The 24,733-nt window shown below is 41.4% G+C and overlaps 1 protein-coding gene across 1 annotated transcript in view; it reads right to left on the bottom strand.

Moving 5' to 3' along the window:
• Positions 1-9,278: 9,278 nt before the first annotated feature.
• The window catches only part of LOC100462337 (large ribosomal subunit protein P1-like), a 39,491-nt gene continuing 24,036 nt past the window's right edge, over positions 9,279-24,733 (bottom strand). The window contains exons 3-5 of the mRNA XM_054556370.2: positions 21,774-21,823; positions 10,588-10,696; positions 9,279-9,706 (exon numbers count right to left, since the gene is read on the bottom strand). Of these exons, the coding sequence (XP_054412345.1) occupies positions 9,279-9,644 (366 nt within the window). The 5' untranslated portion in view covers positions 9,645-9,706; positions 10,588-10,696; positions 21,774-21,823. The remainder of the gene's footprint in view (positions 9,707-10,587; positions 10,697-21,773; positions 21,824-24,733) is intronic.

Genomic DNA, 24,733 nt, shown 5'->3' with positions numbered 1-24,733 from the left:
ATTTTTGACAGTTAGTTTGGTGGAATTACAAGATATCTTAATTGAGCATCAAAATAACATGCCCCTGTCTTGCAGTCACATCAGTTATTTTTTTCACAGCATGAAATTGGCTTCTGTTTCATTGATTTAGATTGGATTTGGGAGTAGTTTGAGAAAATGTTGTAGCATACACTCCCCTTCCCTTTTCCCCCCCATCTCCCTTTCTTTCAGGAACATCAGAGACCTGGGTGGGAGAGAGTAAGAGAAAGAACACAAGAGTAAAAAATAAAGTATAACCACAGCTTTTGGAAATAAGGAGAAGAATTTGGGAGCTTGATCATGTTTTTGCTTTTGTTGTTTTCTCATTCTGCTTCACCTTCCACCAAGCCTACTTCCCCAATGCCATGGCGGAAGATCAATGACAACAACTCTTAATCTTTTCTGACTGGCTTCACTATCCTGAATGGTGTCAAAGAACTGGTTCTTCCCTGCACTGAAATTGGAGTCTATTATGATGGTCTGTTGTATACTGAATCATTGGCCCCAATTTTTTGTCCTTCCCTGTATGCACACCCTATGCCAAGTGACTTTGCAGTTCCTCCCACAAAAACAGAGTGTATTTCTTCTCGCCTTGACTTTGGACTTGACCAGATGACTAACTTTGGCATGTTAGCAGATGTGATGCAAAGGAGGGCTTGAAGAGTATTTGTGCAGTGGTGCTTGCCCTCTTGCACTCTGCCACTGCCATAAGAATCCTCCCCTCTGGGTAGCAACTCCTTCCATTCTGGGTCCTAGAATGAAAACACCCCAGCACAGATCTAAACTGGCCAGACCCATATTTTGAACAGAGCCATTCGGTTGAACCCACTCTGGATCAGCTGACCCCTAGCTAACCTGCAGAGGTGAGCAAAAAAATGTTGCTGTTTTAAATCATTGAGCTTTGGGGTGGTTTGTTTTACAGTAGTAGCTGACTAATGCCATATTTCTACAGAAGGGAGGTAGAGAGAAATGTATGCTTTTTTCATAGGAATTCATCTGTCACAGTGGATATCCTGCTACATCAGGGAATGGAAGAGAGGAGGAGAGGTGATACGCCAGAGTGACAATGAGGTTGTGAGAAAAACAAGATAAATCTGGGGGATATTACCAAATAAAGTCAGCTTGGCATGGTGGCTCACACCTGTAATCCCAGCCTGGGCAACATAGTGAGATCTATCTCTAAAAAGAAAAAATAGGCCAGGCACAGTGGCTCATGCCTCTAATCCCAGCACTTGGCAGGTGGTGGGGCAGGGGGGCCGATGTGGGTGGATTACCTGAGGTCAGGAGTTCAAGACCCGCCTGACTAACATGGTGAAATCCCATCTCTACTAAAAAATACAAAAAATTCGCCAGGCATGGTGGCAGATGCCTGTAATCCCACATACTTGGGAGGCAGAGGCAGGAGAATCACTTGAACCCAGGAGGCAGAGGTTGCAGTGAGCCGAGATCATGCCACTGAACTCCAGCCTGGGCAACAAAGACTCTATCTCAAAAAAAAAAAAAAAAAAAAAAAGCTGGGTTTGGTGGCATGTACCTGTAGTCCCAGCTACATGGGGTAGGGGCAGGGAGGATAGGGCTGAGGCAGGAGGATCACTTGAGCCTAGGAGTTCAAGGCTTCAGTGAGCCTTGATCATACCGCAGTACTGCAGCCTGGGTGACAGATCAAGACTCCGTCTGTAAATAAATAAACATGTCAGCGGTATACTGCCCTTAAAGTGTGGGCTGAGCATAGTGATTCCCTTTTAAAGAGCACAGTATAGAAAGTGGGAAAAGAGTAACTTTATAGTGAAAAACCCTGGTAAACATTGCCTTAGTCAGATGATCAAGGTTAACATCAACCGCAATAAGTCATGTTGATAGTATGTACCCTTGGTATGATTTAATGAGAATGGCACTTTAACCTCAGTGGTCTTCCTCCAGAAAACCTATAACCCCAGTCTTGCCATGAGAAAAACATTAGACAAACCCCAATTGAGGAATGTTCTACAAAATAGTTGACTAGCATTTCTCAAAACTGCCAAGGTCATCAAATACAAGGAAAGCCTGAGAAATCGCCACAGCCTAAGGTGATATAATAATGTGGTGTTATGTGGTATCCTGGATGGGATCCTGAACAGAAAGGAAACACTGGGTAAAAACAGAGGAAATCTGAACAAAAGCATAGAATTTAGTTAATGATAATGTGTCAGTATTGGTTCATTAGTTATGACAAATGTACCATATGTAAGACATTAACAACTGGGGAAACGGGGTGTGGAGTGTATGGGAACCCCGTATAACATGCGTAATTTTGCTGTAAACCTAGAACTACTCTAAAATTAAAAGTGTACTTTAAAAAAATCGAAGAATACTATAATCCAATTCTCACATCCCCCTAGAAGTCTTTTTTGTTTTGATTTCACTCATTGATACATTCTCCCTCTCTTTCTTCAAGGCCTAGAAATGCCAGTTCACCAATTCTTTTCAAGACAGTACCTTCAATTCTTTCTTTTTTTTTTTTTTTTTTTTTTTTGAGACAGGATCTGGCTCTGTCAGCCAGGCTGGAGTGCAGTGGCATGATCATGGCTCACTGCAACCTCTGGCTCCTGGGCTCAGGTGATCCTTCCACCTCAGCCTCCCGAGTAGCGAGGACCATATAGCACATGCCACCAAGCCTGGCTGATTTTTGTATTTTTATTTTCAATTTTTTTTTTTTTTTTTTTTTTTTTTTTTAGTTTTTGTATTTTAGTAGAGACAGGTTTTCACCATGTTGCCCGGGCTGGTCTCAGACTGCTGGACTTAGGCAATCAACTTGCCTTGGCCTCCCAAAGTGCTGGGATTACAAGCATAAGCCACCATGCTTGGTCCCTTTAATTCTTTTATTTCCCTTCATTTGTTCCCCTGTCACCTGTAATCATTTTTGTAGGCAAGCTGCCCCAGGCAAAGCAAGACAGGGCAGGACAGGTAGGGCAGTCATACCAGTCCCACCTACTTACTATCACCTCAGCAATTCAAACGGTTGGATAAAATACCATGTCTCTCCTCAGAGTAAAATTACTTTGGAACTGTGAAAACAAGCGGCATTCTTATTTTAGATATTGAAAAATCATAGAACTTAAGAATGTGGCAAGTACTTGGAAAATCTCTCATTTTAAAGATGAAGAGGACGAGAGCCAGAAAAGGTAAGGTTGAAAAGGGTAGGCTGAAAGCCATGGTTCCTGGTTTAGAGATCATATGTGCAGTTTATCACACATAATTTTTAGGGAAATAATTACCCAGATCAACTACATTTATTTCAGAAAATATTTAAGCATCTACTTTGGGCAAGGCTTTGTGCTAGATGCTGAAGACAATAGAAACACAAGCAAGAATAGTACCTGTTCCCAAGGAGCTTCCAATGTAGGGATGGGAGAGAAATAACACCAATATGTGGAATAACTATAATGTAAGCAAGAGCAGTATATGTGCCATAAGAGGTATAAGGTGGTGAGAAAGGCGACATGACATCCAGTCAAAGATATCAAGAAAGGATTCATGGGCGGGGTATCATTTGCAGTGGGTTTTGAAGGATGGGTGAGACTTTGGTGGGTAGAGATGGGGTGGCAAGGCATTCTAGACAGAAGAAGAGCAAAAGTCAAGTCAGAAATGTGGGAATATATAGATTGAAGTTGAGGAAGAGCAAATAATTTGGTTTGGCAAGAAAATTCTGCAAGAATAGGCCAGGATACTATGGACAAAGGACTTTGGATGGCTGTAGCTTTGGTATTTAATTCCCTAAGAAATGAGGAATGCCTGGTTTGTGCCACTGGCAGAGAAGATGTGGGACTTTACCTGGCTTGGTGTTCTCCAGTTCAGAATGGTGAGAAGGTAGATCCACCCTATACCCACAATGTAGAGGCAGCACATAAGCTAGATTGGAGGAAGGCATGTCCTTGAATGAGGTGGGAACACACTGGGAAATCCAAAGTGGTCTATGAGAATGTGGGGCTGAAGCAGTACAACATAAGCATAGCCAAAAGAATGGTTAAATGTGAGCTAAGAGGTATGAGACATGCATAGGGGTTAGGCCATAACTGCAGAACTTCATTCTTAAAAGAACAAAGGAGGCCAGGAGATATCCTGAGCAGTGAGTTACGGAGCAAGAGGAAGGTGAGCTAGGAACTTCAGGAAACTCTACAAACAGGAGGCCCATTAGTCTGGAATACTCTCTTATCCTGATCATCAAGATGGTACATATGGAAATTAACCTAGTATGATAAGTATAAAGTTCCAAAGTGAGTGTCAGAATGAGATGCAGATTTTCTTTCTTTTTTTTTTTTTAAGAGGCAAATAAAAGTAATCTTTAAATCATTTGAAAAACATGGTGTTTATTTGCCCAATACAGACTCAAACTTAAATGCTATGGTTATAATTTCCAAACTTCTGCAAAATTAACATTTATATATACATATGGGTTTGTTTATAGAACCATATTTTGCAATCAACAAGTTTTAGAGAACAATATGTCTGGTTACAGCTTCACATATCTGCAGTAAAGACAAGCCACATAATATTCATGATGTTAAATCTGGCTCTAAATAACCTAAGGTACAAAATTTTGACCAAATATCAAAATTATAATAATCTGATCTTAAAAATTCAACCCATATGAAACTACTTTTCAGAGAGTAAATGTGCTGTTCAGTAATTATTTCAATAATCCTTTCTTTTTATGAGTATCTGCAAACTGATCCTTTTCTTTAATCTTCGTGACTCACCAATATTTCAAAGTGACCTCTTTGCTGCCATGTTACCATGTCAGTACGCAGGGATTTCTGAGGCAGCATAAATTTGACTTCATAAAAAGAGTAGATACTTTAACAGTGACAGTTTTTAAATCTGTAAACTCAATAATCACATTAGTGATTCAGCAACTATAAAAACATTGAGATTGTGGCACTGCAACCCAGAATCTCTTTGTGCTTTTAAAATTAAGCTGCTTTTGCATCTTTTTGGTATTTTATCAGCCATCTGTATTTCCCTTATAAGAATAAAAGAATATATTTAAAATAAATTTTAAGGTTAAATGTCCTGGGGGCTTATCAATACTTTTTTTTAAAACAGTATAAATCAATTCTCTTTTTTCCTTCAGTATTTGGAAGAGCAAAAATTATTTCTGGTCCCTCCTTAGATCAATCCACACCACTTTTCATGACATATAACACCGAAATTTACAGACATCCCTGAAATGTTTTTAAGTAAACGAGTGAATCACAGTGGAGTCTCCATCAGTTAACAGTGTAGATCTATTTTTTAAAAAAAACTGAATATTAAAAGAAAATCTTCAACCTAAAAACAAAAACAAAACCCTCCTAAGAACTAAAGCTGAGTGTGTGTTGTCAATGATTCGATACTTCTATCCCCTGACTGATTTAGACTCCTCCTCCTCATGTTGTAAGACATGTTTGCTGAAATCTTCTCACCAAGCTTTTGGGACGCCTGGGTGAAGAGGCTATGCTACTGCAGCATCTAAGGGAATAGTGACACCATTTCTTCCCTAATAGACTTCATATCGAAAGATGAGCAATGAGTCTCACTCCCCTGCATTTACCAGCATCTTATCAGGAGATAATACTTGCTGTGCAAATTGATAACAGCTGATCCTCCCACCCCACCCCCCCCACCCCAACCCACCCCAACCCACCCCACCCCCTACTGTCAATATGAGGTTATCATCAGTTTGTCATTATATGCACTGGCCTTTCACTCTTTCAATCAGAAAAGCTGTGGCTTACTTTAAAAAGGTCGGGGAGGGACAGGGAGAAATGAAAAACCAAGAGTCTAAAGGCATAAAATCGCATAGCTGCTCTAGTTGGAGTTTGTAAACAGAGAATAGGTTGAATTTAGGTAATCCCAATCTATGAGAGTAAAAAGGCATCCGCAGCAGGCTTTTATCCAGCCAGCTTCTTTGAGACCCTTCGTGGGTTTTGAGGTCTACAAAGTATGCACTAAAATACCCATACTTCAACAAGCAATAAGGCAAATAGTATAATCATTATTCCAAACGTTACAGTGGTAGTGTAGGCATACATAGTATAATTTAATTACAATGTGTGGTACTGTTTCTATTATATTAACTGTTTATTTCCTACATAATTATGAATTCAGCTGGGTTTCAGTTGAACAAAAAAATCCTTGTATCACCATGGATAGTTGGCAATAGCTCTTTGATAGCAGTTTTTATTCTGCTGTAGAAATTAGCCTTGAACTGAAAAAAGTCCACAATCCAATGTCCAGTCATTAAACAGTATCATATTTGTGAAGAGCTACTTCCAACTTCTGGGTCACTTTTTGGAAAAATATTGTTTGTTGTAAGAAATGCTGGAGATGCAAATTTTCAAAGGAAATGCTCAAGCTTTGGTTTGGATTCACAATTCTAAAAACACCCAACTCATAATAAGGGTGTGATGGTCAGTTTTATGGGTCGACTTGGCTGGGCTACTCTACAATTCCCAGTTATTCAACCAAACACTAATCTAGCTGTTGCTGAGAAGAAATTTGGTAGACATAAAGTTCATGGCAGTTGCCATTAGGGACATTATCTAGATAATCTGGATGGGCTGGATTCAACCAGTTGAAAATCTTGAAAAGCAAAGCTGAGATTCCCTGAAGAAAAAGCAATTCCACATATGGAGTGCAGCTGCAGCTGTTGCTTGAAGCTCCAGCCTGCTGTTCCTGATGGCTTGCTTTCCGGATCTGCCTAGCCAGTTCCCACAATTGTGTAAGTCAATTGCTTGCAGTAAATCTTTGACTATATATCTCCTGTTAGTTTGGTTTCTCTGGTTGAACCCTGAATGAGTTGAAAGAGGAGTGCTCAAGAAACAAGTTAGGTGAGGAAGTTTTCTTTGGAGAGAAGTATGCTTTGATTTCCTTCCTTCAAATGGGATGGGGCTTCCATGGGACTCCTAAGAATGTGACATGTGCTCTATGAAGTTGGAGGCAGCATGGACTGATAACAGTTTCTCAGGATGAGAGCAGGTGGGCTACCTCCTTTAGCAGATGAGCCACCTAAAACCAGGACAGAGACTTCCAAGTAAAAATATGAATTGAATATACATTGACATTTACTCCCTTGCGAAAACTGACTGAAATTATAGTACGTGGACTTTGTAAAAAATCATAAGAATAGGAAGGCTAAGAGAGGAAAAAACAGGAGCAAGATTTTCTTGGGAAGGAAATAAAAGAGTGAAAAATCTAGCAGAACCTATCAGTATCATCTGAGTACATAACCAGCTATTGGAAAAGAAAAAAAATCTCAATATTCCTTATGGGAACAACAGAAAATACAAAAATTCAACTCCAGATTCCCAGAATAGGCCTTTGGGTAAGCACAGACATTCACTACTTTAGTGCTGGATTACTCTGAATTTTCAAAAGTGGATATTAGTGTCAGAAGATACAATTAACTTAATATCACCATAAAATAAAGCCAAATCAATATCTAGGGGTATTGATTATGGGTTTGTTTCCTCTCAGCTTCAAATTCACTCTGTTAATTTCCCCGGGCTGTGAAAACAGTTCTGGGATCTTCAAAGGATTTTCCTTTGCCAGCTGGCACAATGTTAAGCTTTGTCAGTGGAGGGGTTCTAGAAAGACATTGCAGGAGGGAAAAAGGGGTTTTGCTTTCTGATTCCCTGAGCTTCTCTCAGCAGGCTCCTGCAAGAGTTTAGTGTGTGGGGTGTGGGATGGGGCAGTAGCCCCCAGAGGCCAGCAGCACTCCCCTTCCCAACACCAACCCCCGGTCTTGAGCAGCTTTGTACCCCAATGCCTCTGGTGAGCCCCAACAATTTTCCCCAGCACCCTGGAGGATAAATTTCCACAGATTCCAGAGGACATGCCACCACAGTGACTTCTGTGCCTTTCCGTGAGCCACAGCCAAGTTCTCTCCAACAAAGTCTGGCTCTCAGCCCAGTGCCAGGGCTTTTCCTTGGATGCTCCATCTCACCTAAGAGACGTAGGGATAGTGGCTGCTCTTTATATCTGCTATTCCTGTATTCTTTAGAATTCTCTCTTGACTACTCAATCTAGGTACACCAGTCTCATCATTTAGTGCATGATTCTTTATATTAAACCTTTCCTGTTTAAATTACTATGTGTTTCCTCTTTCCTGATTGGATTCAGACTGAGACAAGAAGAAAAAAGTAGCAAACTAGATACACATTAAATTTTTAGAATTTTACTTTATTTTTTTGTTTTGTTTTGTTTTGTTTTTTGTTTTTGAGATGGAGTCTCCCTCTGTCACCTAGGCTGGAGTGCAATGGCGCAATCTTAACTCACTGCAACCTCCGCCTCCTGGGTTCAAGTGATTCTCCTACCTCAGCCTCCTGAGTAGCTGGGACTACAGGTGCGTGCCACCATGGTTGGCTAATTTTTGTATTTTTAGTAGAGACAAGGTTTCACCATGTTGGCCAGGCTGCTCTTAAACTCCTGGCCTCAAGCAATCCACTCACCCTGGGCCTCCCAAAGTGTTGGGATTACATGGTGAGCCACCACGCCCAGCCTAGAATTTTACTTTGAAAGTACAAATGGAATAATTTGTATAAATCTGTTTGAGTCTGCCAGTGCTACATTTAAAAACTGTCCTCTTCTCATGTCAAGTTCTTAAACGATTGCCAAATGAGACTAAAGTATTGCCTATATTCCTGCTAAGAGTCAAGGTAAAGGACATGATCCAGGTGTGTACAGTATCAGTGGGCTTCCTAACGCTGAACCTCTGAATTGCAGACTCACCCTCTCAGGCACAGGCAAGGGTGCACCAGGACAAGCCTCTTTCAGAAGGGCAGGGCTGGTACTCCAAGCTTACTATATGGTAAGGGCAACACAGCTCATGCAGTCTGGCGGTGGCTCCCAAGATGGAGGAGAATGGGCTGGGGCCACAACTTCCTGGTTTCTTCTTCCAACTCTTAAATTAGGTAAATCAGTCTTTCCTCTTGGAGAAGGAAAGAGTAAGTGGGTATGGAGACACCAGGAGTATTTTACAATGATGCTCTCCATGTGCCACTCCCTTCAACAAGGTCCATCACATTTTCATATTACTTTTCTGGATTTCACAAGGATGTATAAAAAATGACATAGGCATAGTTGGATTATAACACATATCAGTTAAAATCCCATGTTCATAATCTCCTAGTGCCTATATGGGTCATGAAATAACATTAGAGATTGTGTTTTTTTTTTTTTTTAAGAGTTTGGTTTTTTATTGAACATGTTACAAAAGAGATTTTGTCAAAAAAGACCAAAGCTCATGCATCATCAGACTGCTCGGATTCTTCTTTCTTTGATTCCACTTCCCTCTCTTCAGCTTGGGCTGCTGTGGTGGAGGGAGCAGGACCTCCCATTGGTGCAGCACCAGGTGCTGGAGCAGGTCTACTGGCCTCTCCAGTGCATATGAGGCTCCTGATGTTGACATTGTCCAGGGCCTCTGCAAACAAGCCAGGCCAGAAAGGTTCAACATTTCCACCAGCTACTTTAGTGGTGGCATTTATCTTATCTTCCATGATGGTCACCTCAACATGCAGAATGGGGCCTGAGTAAATGCAGGTGAGCTCAGAGACAGAGTCCATGGCGCAGGCGAGTACAGGGCTGATGCTGCTGGGAGTGGTGCTCATTGTCAGATCAAGTGAGGGCCTCACTCCAAGTCAGCTTTAGCTTCCTCGGAAGAACTCAGCACCTTGGCAGCAGATGACGAAAGGATTTTTGTTCAATCATTTGCATGGTTTTCTTTTAACATAAATTATGGTACAGAAATTTCAAAAGGTGCAACCATAGACATAGTTAGACATAGTTAGCCATTGTATCAGACACCAATTCCGACTGGTTTAAACAGAAAAAGGATTTATTAAAATGATACTGGGCATCTCAGAATTTCTAAGAAGGCTGAAGAACCAGGTCTAGAAAATGGGCAGAAAGGAAGGGTTGCTAGTCATTCAGCACAGCAGCCATAATCATGCCAGCCAGGAAAGACCTATCCCCTCTGCAGGATGCTGGTGCCGTTGCTTGCACCACTGGTCCTGAATATTCTCTTGGCCTTTGCCTGTAGATAACAGACAGGGCAGCCATGGCAGCCATTGTCAGAAAGAACTGTCCACTTGGATTGCTTCTTTCCAACATTAGCTTCAGATTCAAAGTCCCAATTAGATGTATCTGACTGGCTGAACCCAGGTCATGTGCTTTCTTTCCAACTGTTAGGTGATCTGGGAAAGTGATTATCTGTTGCTCCCATCTTCTTATTGTGGAAGGAAGACAGCAAGAAATGTTCATAGGGAATTCTCTAAATATAGAAAAGAGATCCACATACTAAGAAATCAAGAGAAAAAAGGGCAAATGTGCACTACAACTATTTGTTGCTGTAGTGCAAGTAGCCACATGTTTGCACGGATTAAAACAGGTCATGCCGGCCCGGTGCGGTGGCTCAGCCTGTAATCCCAGCACTTTGGGAGGCCAAGGAGGGCAGATCACTTGAGATCAGGAGTTTGAGACCATCCTGGCCAACATGGGGAAACCTCATCTCTACTAAAAATACAAAAATTAGCCGGGTGTGATGGCGGGCACCTGTAATCCCAGCTACTTGGGAGAATCTCTTGAACCCGAGAGGCAGAGGTTGCTGTGAGCTGAGATCGTGCTACTGCACTCCAGTCTGACTGACAAAGCGAGACTCCATCTGAAAAAAGCAAACAAACAAAACAGGTCATGCCTTAACTCACAATTTTGTATCCTGTAGCACCTTCATATTCAGCAGACAGATGAAACACAAAGTTCTACTTTTAAAGAATTAAAGTCCACAAAACAAAAAGGTTAATACAGCAATAAATGTCTTTCTTCATTTAAACTAGGAGAACCGAGAAAGAAATATCTAAATCAAGAAATATTAAAGTTTTCATATTTACTATATCATAGATTTTACCTTTTATTTATTTATTTTTTTTTATTATACTTTAAGTTTTAGGGTACATGTGCACAACGTGCAGGTTTGTTACATATATATACATGTGCCATGTTGGTGTGCTGCACCCATTAACTCGTCATTTAACATTAGGTATATCTCCTAATGCTATCCCTCCCCCCTCCCCTGACCCCAAAACAGGACCCGGTGTGTGATGTTCCCCTTCCTGAGTGCATGTGTTCTCATTGTTCAATTCCCTCCTATAAGTGAGAACATGCGGTGTTTGGTTTTTTGTCCTTAGGATAGTTTGCTGAGAATGATGGTTTCCAGCTTCATCCATGTCGCTACAAAGGACAGGAACTCATCATGTTTTATGGCTGTATAGTGTTCCATGGTGTATATGTGCCACATTTTCTTAATCCCGTCTATCAGTGTTGGACATCTGGGTTGGTTCCAAGTCTTTGCTGCTGTGAATAGTGCCGCAATAAACATACGTGTGTATGTGTCTTTATAGCAGCATGATTTATAATCCTTTGGGTATATACCCAGTAATGGGATGGCTGGGTCAAATGGAATTTCTAGTTCTAGATCCCTGAGGAATCACCATACTGACTTCCACAATGGTTGAACTAGTTTACAGTCCCACCAACAGTGTAAAAGTGTTCCTATTTCTCCACATCCTCTCCAGCACCTGTTGTTTCCTGACTTTTTAATGATCGCCATTCTAACTGGTGTGAGATGGTATCTCATTGTGGTTTTGATTTGCATTTCTCTGATGGCCAGTGATGATGAGCATTTTTTCATGTGTCTGTTGGCTGCATAAATGTCTTCTTTTGAGAAGTGTCTGTTCATATCCTTCGCCCACTTTTTGTTGGGGTTGTTTGTTTTTTCTTATGAATTTGTTGGAGTTCATTGTAGATTCTGGATATTAGCCCTTTGTCAGATGAGTAGATTGCAAAAATTTTCTCCCATTCTGTAGGTTGCCTGTTCACTCTAATGGTAGTTTCTTTTGCTGTGCAGAAGCTCTTTAGTTTAATTAGATCCCATTTGTCAATTTTGGCTTCTGTTGTCATTGCTTTTTGTGTTTTAGACATGAAGTCCTTGCCCATGCCTATGTCCTGAATGATATTGCCTAGGTTTTCTTCTAGGGTTTTTATGGTTTTAGGTCTAACATTTAAATCTTTAATCCATCTTGAATTAATTTTTGTATAAGGTATAAGGTATAAGGTAGGGATCCAGTTTCAGCTTTCTACATATGGCTAGCCAGTTTTCCCAGCACCATTTATCAAGTAGGGAATCCTTTCCCCATTGCTTGTTTTTGTCAGGTTTGTCAAAGATCAGATAGTTGTAGATACGTGGCATTATTTCTGAGGGATCTGTTCTGTTCCATTGGTATATATCTCTGTTTTGGTACCAGTACCATGCTGTTTTGGTGACTGTAGCCTTGTACTACAGTTTGAAGTCAGGTAGCGTGATGCCTCCAGCTTTGTTCTTTTGGCTTAGGACTGACTTGGCAATGTGGGCTCTTTTTTGGTTCCATATGAACTTTAAAGTAGTTTTTTCCAATTCTGTGAAGAAAATCATTGGTAGCTTGGTGGGGATGGCCTTGAATCTATAAATTACCTTGGGCAGTATGGCCATTTTCACGATATTGATTCTTCCTACCCATGAGCATTGAATGTTCTTCCATTTGTTTGTATCCTCTTTTATTTCATTGAGCAGTGGTTTGCAGTTCTCCTTGAAGAGGTCCTTCACATCCCTTGTAAGTTGGATTCCTAGGTATTTTATTCTCTTTGAAGCAATTATGAATGGGAATTCACTCATGATTTGGCTCTCTGTTTGTCTGTTATTGGTGTATAAGAATGCTTGTCATTCTTGTACATTGATTTTGTATCCTGAGACTTGGCTGAAGTTGTTTATTAGCTTAAGGAGATTTTGGGCTGAGACAATGGGGTTTTCTAGATATACAATCATGTCGTCTGCAAACAGGGACAATTTGACTTCCTCTTTTCCTAATTGAATACCCTTTATTTCCTTCTCCTGCCTAATTGCCCTGGCCAGAACTTCCAACACTATGTTGAATAGGAGTGGTGAGAGAGGGCATCCCTGTCTTGTGCCAGTTTTCAAAGGGAATGCTTCCAGTTTTTGCCCATTCAGTATGATATTGGCTGTGGGTTTGTCATAGATAGCTCTTATTATTTTGAGATATGTCCCATCAATACCTAATTTATTGAGAGTTTTTAGGATGAAGGGTTGTTGAATCTTGTCAAAGGCCTTTTCTGCATCTATTGAGATAATCATGTGGTTTTTGTCTTTGGTTCTGTTTATATGCTGGATTACATTTATTGATTTGTGTATATTGAACCAGCCTTGCATCCCAGGGATGAAGCCCACTTGATCATGGCAGATAAGCTTTTTGATGTGCTGCTGGATTCGGTTTGCCAGTATTTTATTGAGGATTTTTGCATCAATGTTCATCAAGGATATTGGTCTAAAATTCTCTTTTTTTGTTGTTGTGTCTCTGCCCAGCTTTGGTATCAGGATGATGCGGGCCTCATAAAATGAGTTAGGGAGGATTCCCTCTTTTTTCTATTGATTGGGATAGTTTCAGAAGGAATGGTATCAGCTCCTCCTTGTACCTCTGGTAGAATTCGGCTGTGAATCCGTCTGGTCTTGGACTTTTTTGGTTGGTAAGCTATTAATTATTGCCTCCATTTCAGAGCCTGTTATTGGTCTATTCAGAGATTCAACTTTTACCTGGTTTAGTCTTGGGAGAGTGTATGTGTTGAGGAATTTATCCATTTCTTCCAGATTTTCTAGTTTATTTGCATAGAGGTGTTTATAGTATTCTCTGATGGTAGTTTGTATTTCTGTGGGATCAGTGGTGATATCCCCTTTATCATTTTTTATTGCATCTATTTGATTCTTCTCTCTTTTCTTCTTTATTAGTCTTGCTAGTGGTCTATCAATTTTGTTGATCTTTTCAAAAAACCAGCTCCTGGATTCATTGATTTTTTGAACGGTTTTTTGTGTCTCTATTTCCTTCAGTTCTGCTCTGATCTTAGTTATTTCTTGCCTTCTGCTAGCTTTTGAATGTGTTTGCTCTTGCTTCTCTAGTTCTTTTAATTGTGATGTTAGGGTGTCAATTTTAGATCTTTCCTGCTTTCTCTTGTGGGCATTTAGTGCTATAAATTTCCCTCTACACACTTCTTTGAATGTGTCCCAGAGATTCTGGTATGTTGTGTCTTTGTTCTCATTGGTTTCAGAGAACATCTTTATTTCTGCCTTCATTTCATTATGTACCCAGTAGTCATTCAGGAGCAGGTTGTTCAGTTTCCATGTAGTTGAGTGGTTTCGAGTGAGATTCTTTATCCTGAGTTCTAGTTTGATTACACTGTGGTCTGAGAGACAGTTTGTTATAATTTCTGTTCTTTTACATTTTCTAGGGAGTGCTTTACTTCCAACTATGTGGTCAATTTTGGAATAGGTGTGGTGTGGTGCTGAAAAGAGTGTATAATCTGTTGATTTGGGGTGGAGAGTTCTGTAGATGTCTATTAGGTCTGCTTGGTGCAGAGCTGAGTTCAAGTCCTGGATATCCTTGTTAACTTTCTGTCTCATTGATCTGTCTAATGTTGACAGTGGGGTGTTAAAATCTCCCATTATTATTGTGTGGGACTCTAAGTCTCTTTGTAGGTCTCTAAGGACTTGCTTTATGAATCTGGGTGCTCCTGTATTGGGTGCATATATATTTAGGATAGTTAGCTCTTCTTGTTGCATTGATCCCTTTACCATTATGTAATGGCCTTCTTTGTCTCTTTTGATCTTTGTTGGTTTAAAGTCTGTTTTATCAGAGACTAGGATTACAACAACTGCCTTTTTATGTTATCCGTTTGCTTGGTAGATCTTCCTCCATCCCTTTATTTTGAGCCTATGTGTGTCTCTGCATGTGAGATGGGTTTCCTGAATACACCACACTGATGAGTCTTGACTCTTTGTCCAATTTGCCAGTCTGTGTCTTTTAATTGGAGCAGTTAGCCCATTTACATTTAAGGTGAATATTGTTATGTGTGAATTTGATCCTGTCATTATGATGTTAGCTGGTTATTTTGCTCATTAGTTGATGCAGTTTCTTCCTAGCCTCGATGGTCTTTACAATTTGGCATGTTTTTGCAGTGGCTGGTACAAGTTGTTCCTTTTCATGTTTAGTGCTTCCTTGAGGAGCTCTTTTAGGGCAGGCCTGGTGGTGACAAAATCTCTCAGCATTTGCTTGTCTGTAAAGGATTTTATTTCTCCTTCACTTATGAAGCTTAGTTTGGCTGGATATGAAATTCTGGGTGGAAAATTCTTTTTTTTAGGAATGTTGAATATTGGCCCCCACTCTCTTCTGGCTTGTAGAGTTTCTGCTGAGAGATCTGCTGTTAGTCTGATGGGCTTCCCTTTGTGGGTAACCCGACCTTTCTCTCTGGCTGCCCTTAATATTTTTTCCTTCATTTCAACTTTGGTGAATCTGACAATTATGTGTCTTGGAGTTGCTCTTCTCGAGGAGTATCTATGTGGTGTTCTCTGTATTTCCTGAATTTGAATGTTGGCCTGCCTTGCTAGATTGGGGAAGTTCTCCTGGATAATATCCTGCAGAGTGTTTTCCAGCTTGGTTCCATTCTCCCCATCACTTTCAGGTACACCAATCAGACGTAGATTTGGTCTTTTCACATAGTCCCATATTTCTTGGAGGCTTTGTTCATTTCTTTTTATTCTTTTTTCTCTAAACTTCTCTTCTCACTTCATTTCATTAATTTCATCTTCCATCACTGATACCTTCCTTCCAGTTGATCGAATCGGCTATTGAGGCTTGTGCATTCATCACATAGTTCTCGTGCTGTGGTTTTCAGCTCCATCAGGTCCTTTAAGGACTTCTCTGCATTGGTTATTCTAGTTAGCCATTCATCTAATCTTTTTTCAAGGTTTTTAACTTCTTTGCCATGGGTTCAAACTTCCTCCTTTAGCTTGGAGTAGTTTGATCGTCTGAAGCCTTCTTCTCTCAACTTGTCAATGTCATTCTCCATCCAGCTTTGTTCCATTGCTGGTGAGGAGCTGCGTTCCTTTGGAGGAGGAGAGGCACTCTGATTTTTAGATTTGTCAATTTTTCTGCTCTGTTTTTTCCCCATTTTTGTGGTTTTGTCTACCTTTGGTCTTTTATGATGGGGATGTACAGATGGGGTTTTGGTGTGGATGTCCTTTCTGTTTTTTAGCTTTCCTTCTAACAGTCAGGACCCTAAGCTGCAGGTCTGTTGGAGTTTGCCGGAGGTCCACTCCAGACCCTGTTTGCCTGGGTATCAGCAGCAGAGGCTGCAGAACAGCAGATATTGTGAATAGCAAATATTGCTGCCTGATCGTTCCTCTGTAAGTTTTGTCTTAGAGGAGTACCCGGCCATGTGAGGTGTCAGTCTGCCCCTACTAGGGGGTGCCTCCCAGTTAGGCTACTTGGGGGTCAGGGACCCACTTGAGGAGGCAGTCTGTCCATTCTCAGATCTCAAGCTGCATGCTGGGAGAACCACTACTCTCTTCAAAGCTGTCAGACAGAGACATTTAAGTCTGCAGAGGTTTCTGCTGCCTTTTGTTTGACTATGCCCTGCCCCCAGAGGTGGAGTCTACAGAGGCAGGCAGGCCTCCTTGAGCTGCAGTGGGCTCCACCCAGTTTGAGCTTCCTGGCCGCTTTGTTTACCTACTCAAGCTTCAGCAATGGCAGGCTCCCCTCCCCCAGCCTCGCTGCTGCCTTGCAGTTTGATCTCAGACTGCTGTGCTAGCAATGAGCGAGTCTCTGTGGGCGTAGGACCCTCCAAGCCAGGCACGGGATATAATCTCCTGGTGTGCCGTTTGCTAAGATCATCAGAAAAGCACAGTATTAGGGTGGGAGTGACCCGATTTTCCAGGTGTCGTCTGTCACCCCTTTCCTTGGCTAGGAAAGGGAATTCCCCGACCCCTTGCACTTCCCGGGTGAAGCGATGCCTCGCCCTGCTTTGGCTCAGGCTCAGTGCACTGCACCCACTGTCCTGCACCCACTGTCCAACAATCCCAGTGAGATGCACCCAGTACCTCAGTTGGAAATGCAGAAATCATTCATCTTCTGCGTCGCTAACACTGGGAGCTGTAGACTAGAGCTGTTCCTATTCGGCCATCTTGGCTCCACCCTTCAACAAATGATTCATTTTACCTTTTAAAACTAGAAGTATTCAATATGTGGGTGCAGTGATTTAGAATCCTTTTCTCAGCTCAAAAACTGTGGCTCAAGCCAATATTCAAAATGGCAACCAAATTTTCCATTTCCACCCCCCCCCCACACACTTTTTCTTTAGTATTCAGCTTTGGTAACAATGTTGATAGTTCTTGGCATGTTGCCCCTTAGTTATTATTTATCTTAATATTTGCTACAATTTGTGACTCATTTTGAGAGCAAGGTTAGGTTGGAATATTAAAAAAATTAGTATTTTAAAAAGACTTTTGCATAGTAGCATTTAGTTTGCTAGGCTAGAAGCCACCAGAGTTAGAACTCCTGCACTTTTTTCCACATACAGGAACACATTATTAATCCTAGAACATAACTGCATGTGTCAAGAATATCTTTAAAAAGTGCTTTTTTTTTTGAGACAGAGTTTCGCTCTTGTTACCCAGGCTGGCGTGCAATGGCACACTCTCAGCTCACTGCAACCTCTGCCTCCTGGGTTCAAGCAATTCTCATGCCTCAGCCTCCCAAGCAGCTGGGATTACAGGCACCTGCCACTACGCTTGGCTAATTTTTGTATTTTTTTAGTAGAGACGGGGTTTCACCATGTTCGCCAGGATGGTCTCGAACTCCTGACCTCAGGTGATCTGCCTGCCTTGACCTCCCAAAGTGCTGGGATTACAGGTGTGAGCCACCATGCCCGGCCCTAAAAAGTGCTTTTTAAAACCTGCTTGTGAATCGACATTCTACATTCTTGATTACATATTTTATTTGTCTATACTTTTCCAGGAAATCATATTTGAAATTGGCATTCTGATCAAATCATAATAAGCATCATAAGCTTGGTTGATATGAGTTTGTTTCTGAGCCCACAAAGCCAAGCACTAAATCGTTGAGCATATTCACTTCCTCAAGGAAATGAGTTCTGTCCTCTGAGGCCTCTCAGGTGAAGCTACCCATCTTTCCTTTCTAATCTCTGGACATAATTGTGTTTTTTATGGTACATAGAATAGTGGAAAGAGCATGAAATTTGGCACAGACCTGGGTTTAAAACCCAGCTTTGCCATTTACTGTGGGAAAATTACTTAAGCTCTTTGAGGCTTGGTCCTTCAACTGTAAATTGGGAATGATATCTACTTGGAGGATGGTGGGTAGGATAATATTCCTAAGACACCTATTCCTAAGACACCTAGAAAATAGTAGGTGCTCAATAAAATGGTAGCTATTATTCAAATATTTACAAGTTAGCAGGTAACTAAGAAACTTAGGATCCTAGTGAGGGAAGAATACTCCATTGAACTCATTCCTTTACTTCCCAATGGCACAGAAAAAGTCACTGCAACCTACTCTAGGACAAAGGAGATTGCACTGTTACCACAGCTTCAACTTTATTACTCTTTTTTTTTTTTTTTCAACAAATGGGGTCTCACATGCCAGGCTGGTCTTAAACTCCTGGCCTCCAGTGAAAGTGATCCTCCCACCTCAGCCTCCCAAACTGCTGGGATTACAAGCATGAGCCATTGTGCCTGGCCACTTTATTACTCCTGATTAAAGTTTCAGTTCCCACTTTGTGCAGTTTATGGATCCCCTTCTCTAAAATGACTTCCCGTCCCTGTCCTCTTCTTCCTGTCCCTTGGTCCACAACCCAGATAACTCCTGTTAGTCCTTCAAAATTCAGCTCAGACACATGGATCTTTATTTCCTGTTCTTCAAATAGGCCAAGGCTGTTCCTGTCTCAGGGACTTTACCCTTGCTGTTCCCTTCTCTTGCATCATTCTGCCCACAGAGCTTCATAGACTGGCTGCTTCTCATCCTTCAAGTCTCAGCTTAAGTGTCACTATTTCAGAGAGATCTTTCCTAACCACCTCATGCACATATTTACCCCACAGTCATCTGCTATCTCATTAGTTGCATTATTTTATTCATAGGATCATCACTACCTGAAGAAACAGCTCATTTATTATTTTTCTTACATAATGTTCTGTCTTCCACCACTAAGCTTCACTGGATCAGAAATTGTATCTTTCTTTTTCACCACATACAATCTCTGAACCTAGAACAGTGCCTGGCACGCTGTAGTGTTCAATAAAGATTTATGAATCTGCTCAGGGAAGCCTTTCTTTACCACTAGGCTGAATTAGATACATCTTTGAATTCCATTATCCTTTGGGCATGTTTCTTTGTATAGCACCTGAACTATATTGTAATTGCTAATTGTGCTATTTTAAAAATACTTTTTATGCATCCTTCCATGGTAGTAAAGCTTTTAGGGGTGAGATGGGAAAGAAGAAGGAAAAGCTGTAAAACCCAAGAAGACAGCGTGTTGGAAACAATACTGGGTTGTCAGTAAGAATGCTAAATCAATGGAGTTTTCAATCCATTTCTCATAAAAAACTTTCCAGGGATCTGGAGAGAGGAGAATATCTTCTTGGGAACTACAAGCCTGTCTTGGAGCATAGCAGTGGAGTAGAACTAGTGTCCTTGTGCAGTCAGGAATCCACAGGGCCCTGAGCCTCCCTCACCCCCTGAGTGGCATGGAAGGACTACGTAAGCTCCTCATGTCACACAGAAGAAAGGAGACAGCTGAAATTCTGGTTGGCAGGATTTAGGAATTTTGCTGCAAAGGGGGCTCAGTAAGCCAGTAGCTGAGGGCTGTTATAGGGCAGATGAGGGCATCAAATGAAAGCTCTGGTGAGCCTTAGGATTGTGCAGCACAGAGAAAGCCAAAACAGGGGCCTGGTCAACAGAGGGCCAGTACAAAAACCCACATGTAGGGCCGAGCCCCCTCTTCTGATATAACATCAACCCAGTAAGTTCCATAAAACCCAGATGTCAGCAGGGCATGGTGGCTGGCTCCTGTAATCCCAGCACTTTGGGAGGCTGACACAGGTGGATCACAAAGTCAGGAGTTCGAGACCAGCCTGACCAACATGGAGAAACCCCATCTCTACTAAAAATTAGCTGGGCATGGTGGCGTGCGCCTGTAATCCCAGCTACTCAGGAGGCTGAGGCAGGAGAATTGCCTGAACCCAGGAGGCAGAGGTTGCAGTGTGCCGAGATCATGTCACTGCACTCCAGCCTGAGCGACAGAGCAAGGGTCCATCAAAAAACAAAAAACAAAAAAAAAACCCAGATATCATCCTGCCACGTAGAAGGCTGGAGGAGAAACAGCCCTGACAGGGAGTTAAATTTTGAATTGACTGAATATTTAGGCAAAATAAGGCTGTCTAAACCAGAAAGATGAAAATACCTTTAATTAGCAAGTTTGAGGATCTTCCCACACCACCCCCTCCTTCCCATTACTTAGTGAGACAGAGGCTGTGAAGTGTAGAATCCTTACAAAAAAATAAAGTTTGGTGCCTTTTCACTTTTTGCTTTTGAGTTGTAGTATGAAACCCAGCTCCTTGATATAATTTTTTTCCTCTCCTTCCCTCTCCTCCACTCTTTAGACTATGCACTCTTTGAGGGCAGTCTATATCTTCCAATTATGCAATCCTATTTTCTAGCACAGAAAGGAGCCATAAATGTGAGCTACATGTATAATTTCACATTTTCTAATAGCCACATTTAAAAACTCATAAGAAACAGATAAATTTAACCCAGTATAGCTAAAATATTATCATTATAATGTAATCAATATAAAAATTATTGACATAATTTTTTTATCAAGTCTTTAAAATCTGGTGTATATTTTACATTGACAACACATCTCACTTTGGGCTAGCCACCTTTCCAGTGCTCAATAGCTACGTGTAGCTAGTTCTTACCTTATTGGACAGCAGAGGTCACACACAAGCACCTCCATAGAGTAGGTAAAAAATAAATGTTCAACAGAAGAATTTATAATACTAAATGTTATCATTATAATATCTTCCTGCCTCTTAAGGTTTTGTTTTTCTTTCAAAGTGGGGCAGTACAACAAATTTTACTTTACCTTTGAAGTATAGCATCTACAATGCTTGACCAATAATATATTTGGCATTAAATTTAGAAACAATACATAAAACATATCTTTTAACATGTCTTAAAATGCAGATTCAGACATGACATTGGCTTCACTGTGCTTGTGTGAAATCACGGCTCAAAAAACTAGCAGTCCCTTGTATAATAAATATATGTATACTTTTCCCTAAATTGCATGGGCCATAGCTGACATTTGTGTAGCCTGTTATAATCTACTATTATATATTAATATTTCATAGAATCCAGAGACTGTTTTTTTAATTCAACTGAGATTGTTAAATATGAATTCTAAATTTCTCTTCAAAGAATTAATATGTCTGTATGTTCAATTCTTTGCCTTCTACTTTTAAACATAACTTCCTCATAAAGCTACATTTTCTGATTACCTACTGCACCCTGACTCATTCTCCACCTTGACTCATTCCGATTACCTACTCCACCCTGACTTATTCTCCACCCTGACTCATTCTGATTCATTCTCCATACTGACTCATTTCATAATCATTTTTCCCGCCAAACCACTCACCCCGTCACTCTCTTTAAATTAGTCAATCAGAATTAGTTTAGCCTGTGCGGTCTAACCCTAGCCAATAGGGGAATGACACAGGAGTAGGGACCACATGTGTCAAGAATAAGAACCCCTTTCCCTCCCTTGTCGAAGTACATACTCACCATTGCTCCATCTGTAAGGGCACACCTTTCTGTAGAAGTACTTTGCCTTGCTGAGAATTAAAAAGAAAATTTTATATTTGAGTGTTATTTCTTTTGTGGCACTGAAACTTTATTTATAACAATTTGGGGGCTTGTCTGGGATTACATTCCCCTCCGGGGATGGTCTCTGGTTCTCTCTCATGAGGAGGTATGCACCCTGCCCCTTGTGGCAGCCTAAGGGGTGAGAAATCAGAACCCACCCAGTGCAAAGAATAACCCAAGCCCTCAGCAACGTGAAAAAAATAAACTGGCCAGCAACCTAGTTTAAAGGATCCTCACATACTGCAGCAATGACTCTGTGCACAGACCAAGGAAGGAGAAGCCGTGGGAGCCGGTAAAGTATTTCCTTGGTGGTTGGGACCAAGAAAACTGCAGCGGGGATGGTGAAGTTCTCCTTGGTCAGGGTGGCTTAGAGGTTAAAAAGAGGTGAGACATCCCTACTGGGGGGGATTGAACCTCACACAAACCTCCAGTAGTAGAAGAGGCAAGAGATTTCCAGTGGGGGAAATTGAGCCTCACCCCAAAAGGCAAGAAATTTACAGTTGGGGAAATTGAGCCTCACCCCAAAAGGTGAGAAAATTCCAGTAAGGCAAATTGAACCTTGAACGTTACCCCAAAACCATCAAGATGGGAAATACCCCCAAGCAAGACAGGGAGCCAGGGGAACAAAGATGGTAACAAAGATATCCCTCTCGATAAACCCCTAGGTCTCATGCAAAAACACTGGAAAGATAATGAAAGGACTAAACATAGGAAAAAGCAACAAATGATAAAATATTACTGTTTTATTTGGACTCAGGGACCTATCCTCAAACCCTCAATCTTCTTGCCAAAGTTTGGGTCGAATGAGGATGGAATGTGTCAGCTTCTAATCTGATATGTTAATGATAAAAGTCCAGTATCTCAAGAAGAACTAGGTTATGCCCTTTGTTGGAGTCAAGGACCTGCCCTCCTTTCTCCCTTAAAAACAAATAAGGAAGAACCCAATCTGGCACCTCAAAATGAAAAGTCAGAGGAGCCAGCTCTCTTGAGTAAAGACTCCAGCACATGGGATCCCCTAGACTACCTTCCCCCATTCAGTGTCCCCAATCTTTCCCCTCAGACAGCCACTGCCACCTCTGATCCTGTTCCAAATTCCCCCTCTACTCATGTTATCTCTCCTCCTTATAACCCTGACTCTTGGTAATTACCATCCCACCAGCCTGTTCCCTCCCAACCTAAATACCCCTCTCTAAAAGGACTCCAGCATGAGGTAGAACAATATAAAAAAGATATTCAAAATTTCCCATTTCCCTCTGTACCTAAGAGGTCAGCCCCGACCCTCTTCCCTTTGAAAGAGGTACCACAAGGAGGGGGGGCCATTGGCTTTTTAAATGCTCCCTTAACCAGTTCAGAAGTCTGGAATTTTTAAAAGGAGCTTAAACCACCACTAGATAACCCTTATGGAGTGGCAGACCAAATTGACCAATTCTTAGGACCTCAGTTATATACTTGGGTCGAGTTAATGTCCATCTTGGGCATCCTCTTTTCAGAGGAAGAAAGGAGTATAATTCGTAGGGCTGCTATGGTAGTTTGGGAATGTGAGGACCATCCCAGTGAAAATGTTCCTACCACGGATGAGAAATTCCCTACCCGAGACCCCTGGTGGGACAATAACAATGCAGATCACCAGGAAAATATGCAGGACCTAAGGGAGATGATAATAAAAGGAATTTGGGAATCAGTACCCCAAACCCAAAATCTTTCTAAAGCACTTGATATATAAAAGGAAAAGGATGAAGGGCCTGTGAGATGCCTAGACAGACTGAGGGAGCAAATGAGGCAATCTGCAGGCCTCAGTTTGGATGATCCCCTTGTGCAAGGAATGTCAAAACTCCAATTTGTCACTAAAAGTTGGCCAGACATTTCAAAAATTTACAAAAGATACACAATTGGGAAGAACTGCCCCCTAAATGAGTTTCTCAGGGAAGCTCAGAAAGTATACATGAAAAAGGATGAAGAAAAACAGAAAGAAAAGACAAAACTTATATTTTCACTTTCCAACAGATGGCTCCAAACCCAGGTGCTTCTAGACAGAGCTTCCAGGAAGCCAGAAACTATAAAGGGTCTGAACGTCTTTTAAAGGACCCCAGCCTCCATCTGGAGGATCAACGTCCTTGTCTATCAGCTGCCCTAAAGAGTATGGGGGAGCAAGGCTAAAGAATCCCAGAATTAAGAGGGAGGAAGGACAAGATAGGTGCTATAGATGTGGAAGAACAGGCCACTTCAAGAGATGTCCTGAACTAAGAAAGGAGAAAGAAGCCCTTCCACTCATGACTTTCAAGGAAGAATTGGGGGGTCAGGGGCTCTGTCTCTTTTATCTTGAGTCCCACCAGGAGCCCTTGATAAATTTGGAGGTGGGACCTAAACATGAGCTTATCATCTTTTTAGTCGATTCAGGGGCTGCTTGCTCCTCTATTTGTTTCCTCCTGTCTAATGTTGTCTCCTCCTCAGAGGAACTTCTAGTCTCTGGGGTTAAAGGGGAAGGATGTAGAGCAAAAATTTTATAAAGCGCAGAAGTTAGATACCAGGATCACTCAACTTATATTCAGTTCTTGTTAATCCCTGAAGCAGGAATTAATTTACTGGGGAAGGATTTAATGCTAAAGTTGGGCATAGGTCTACAAGTCAGCCCAAGAGGATTCCTCACCTCATTAAACCTACTCACTGTCAGGCTTCTGAGTGAAAGTTCAGCCATTGTAATCCTGGTAACCTGCACATATACATCCAGGTGGCCAGCAGGAGCCAAGAAGTCTGGGGCAACCCAAAACTACAAAAGAAGTGAAAGAGCCAGCTCCTGTCTTAACTGATTGACCAACTTTCCGATATTCCATTATGACTTGTTCCTGCCCTGTCCCAACTGATCGATCGACCTCATGACA

The sequence above is a fragment of the Pongo abelii genome, chromosome 4 (genome assembly GCF_028885655.2).
Source record: "Pongo abelii isolate AG06213 chromosome 4, NHGRI_mPonAbe1-v2.0_pri, whole genome shotgun sequence".
Taxonomy (NCBI): Eukaryota; Metazoa; Chordata; class Mammalia; order Primates; family Hominidae; genus Pongo; species Pongo abelii.
This window is presented reverse-complemented; position numbering and strand designations above follow the sequence as displayed.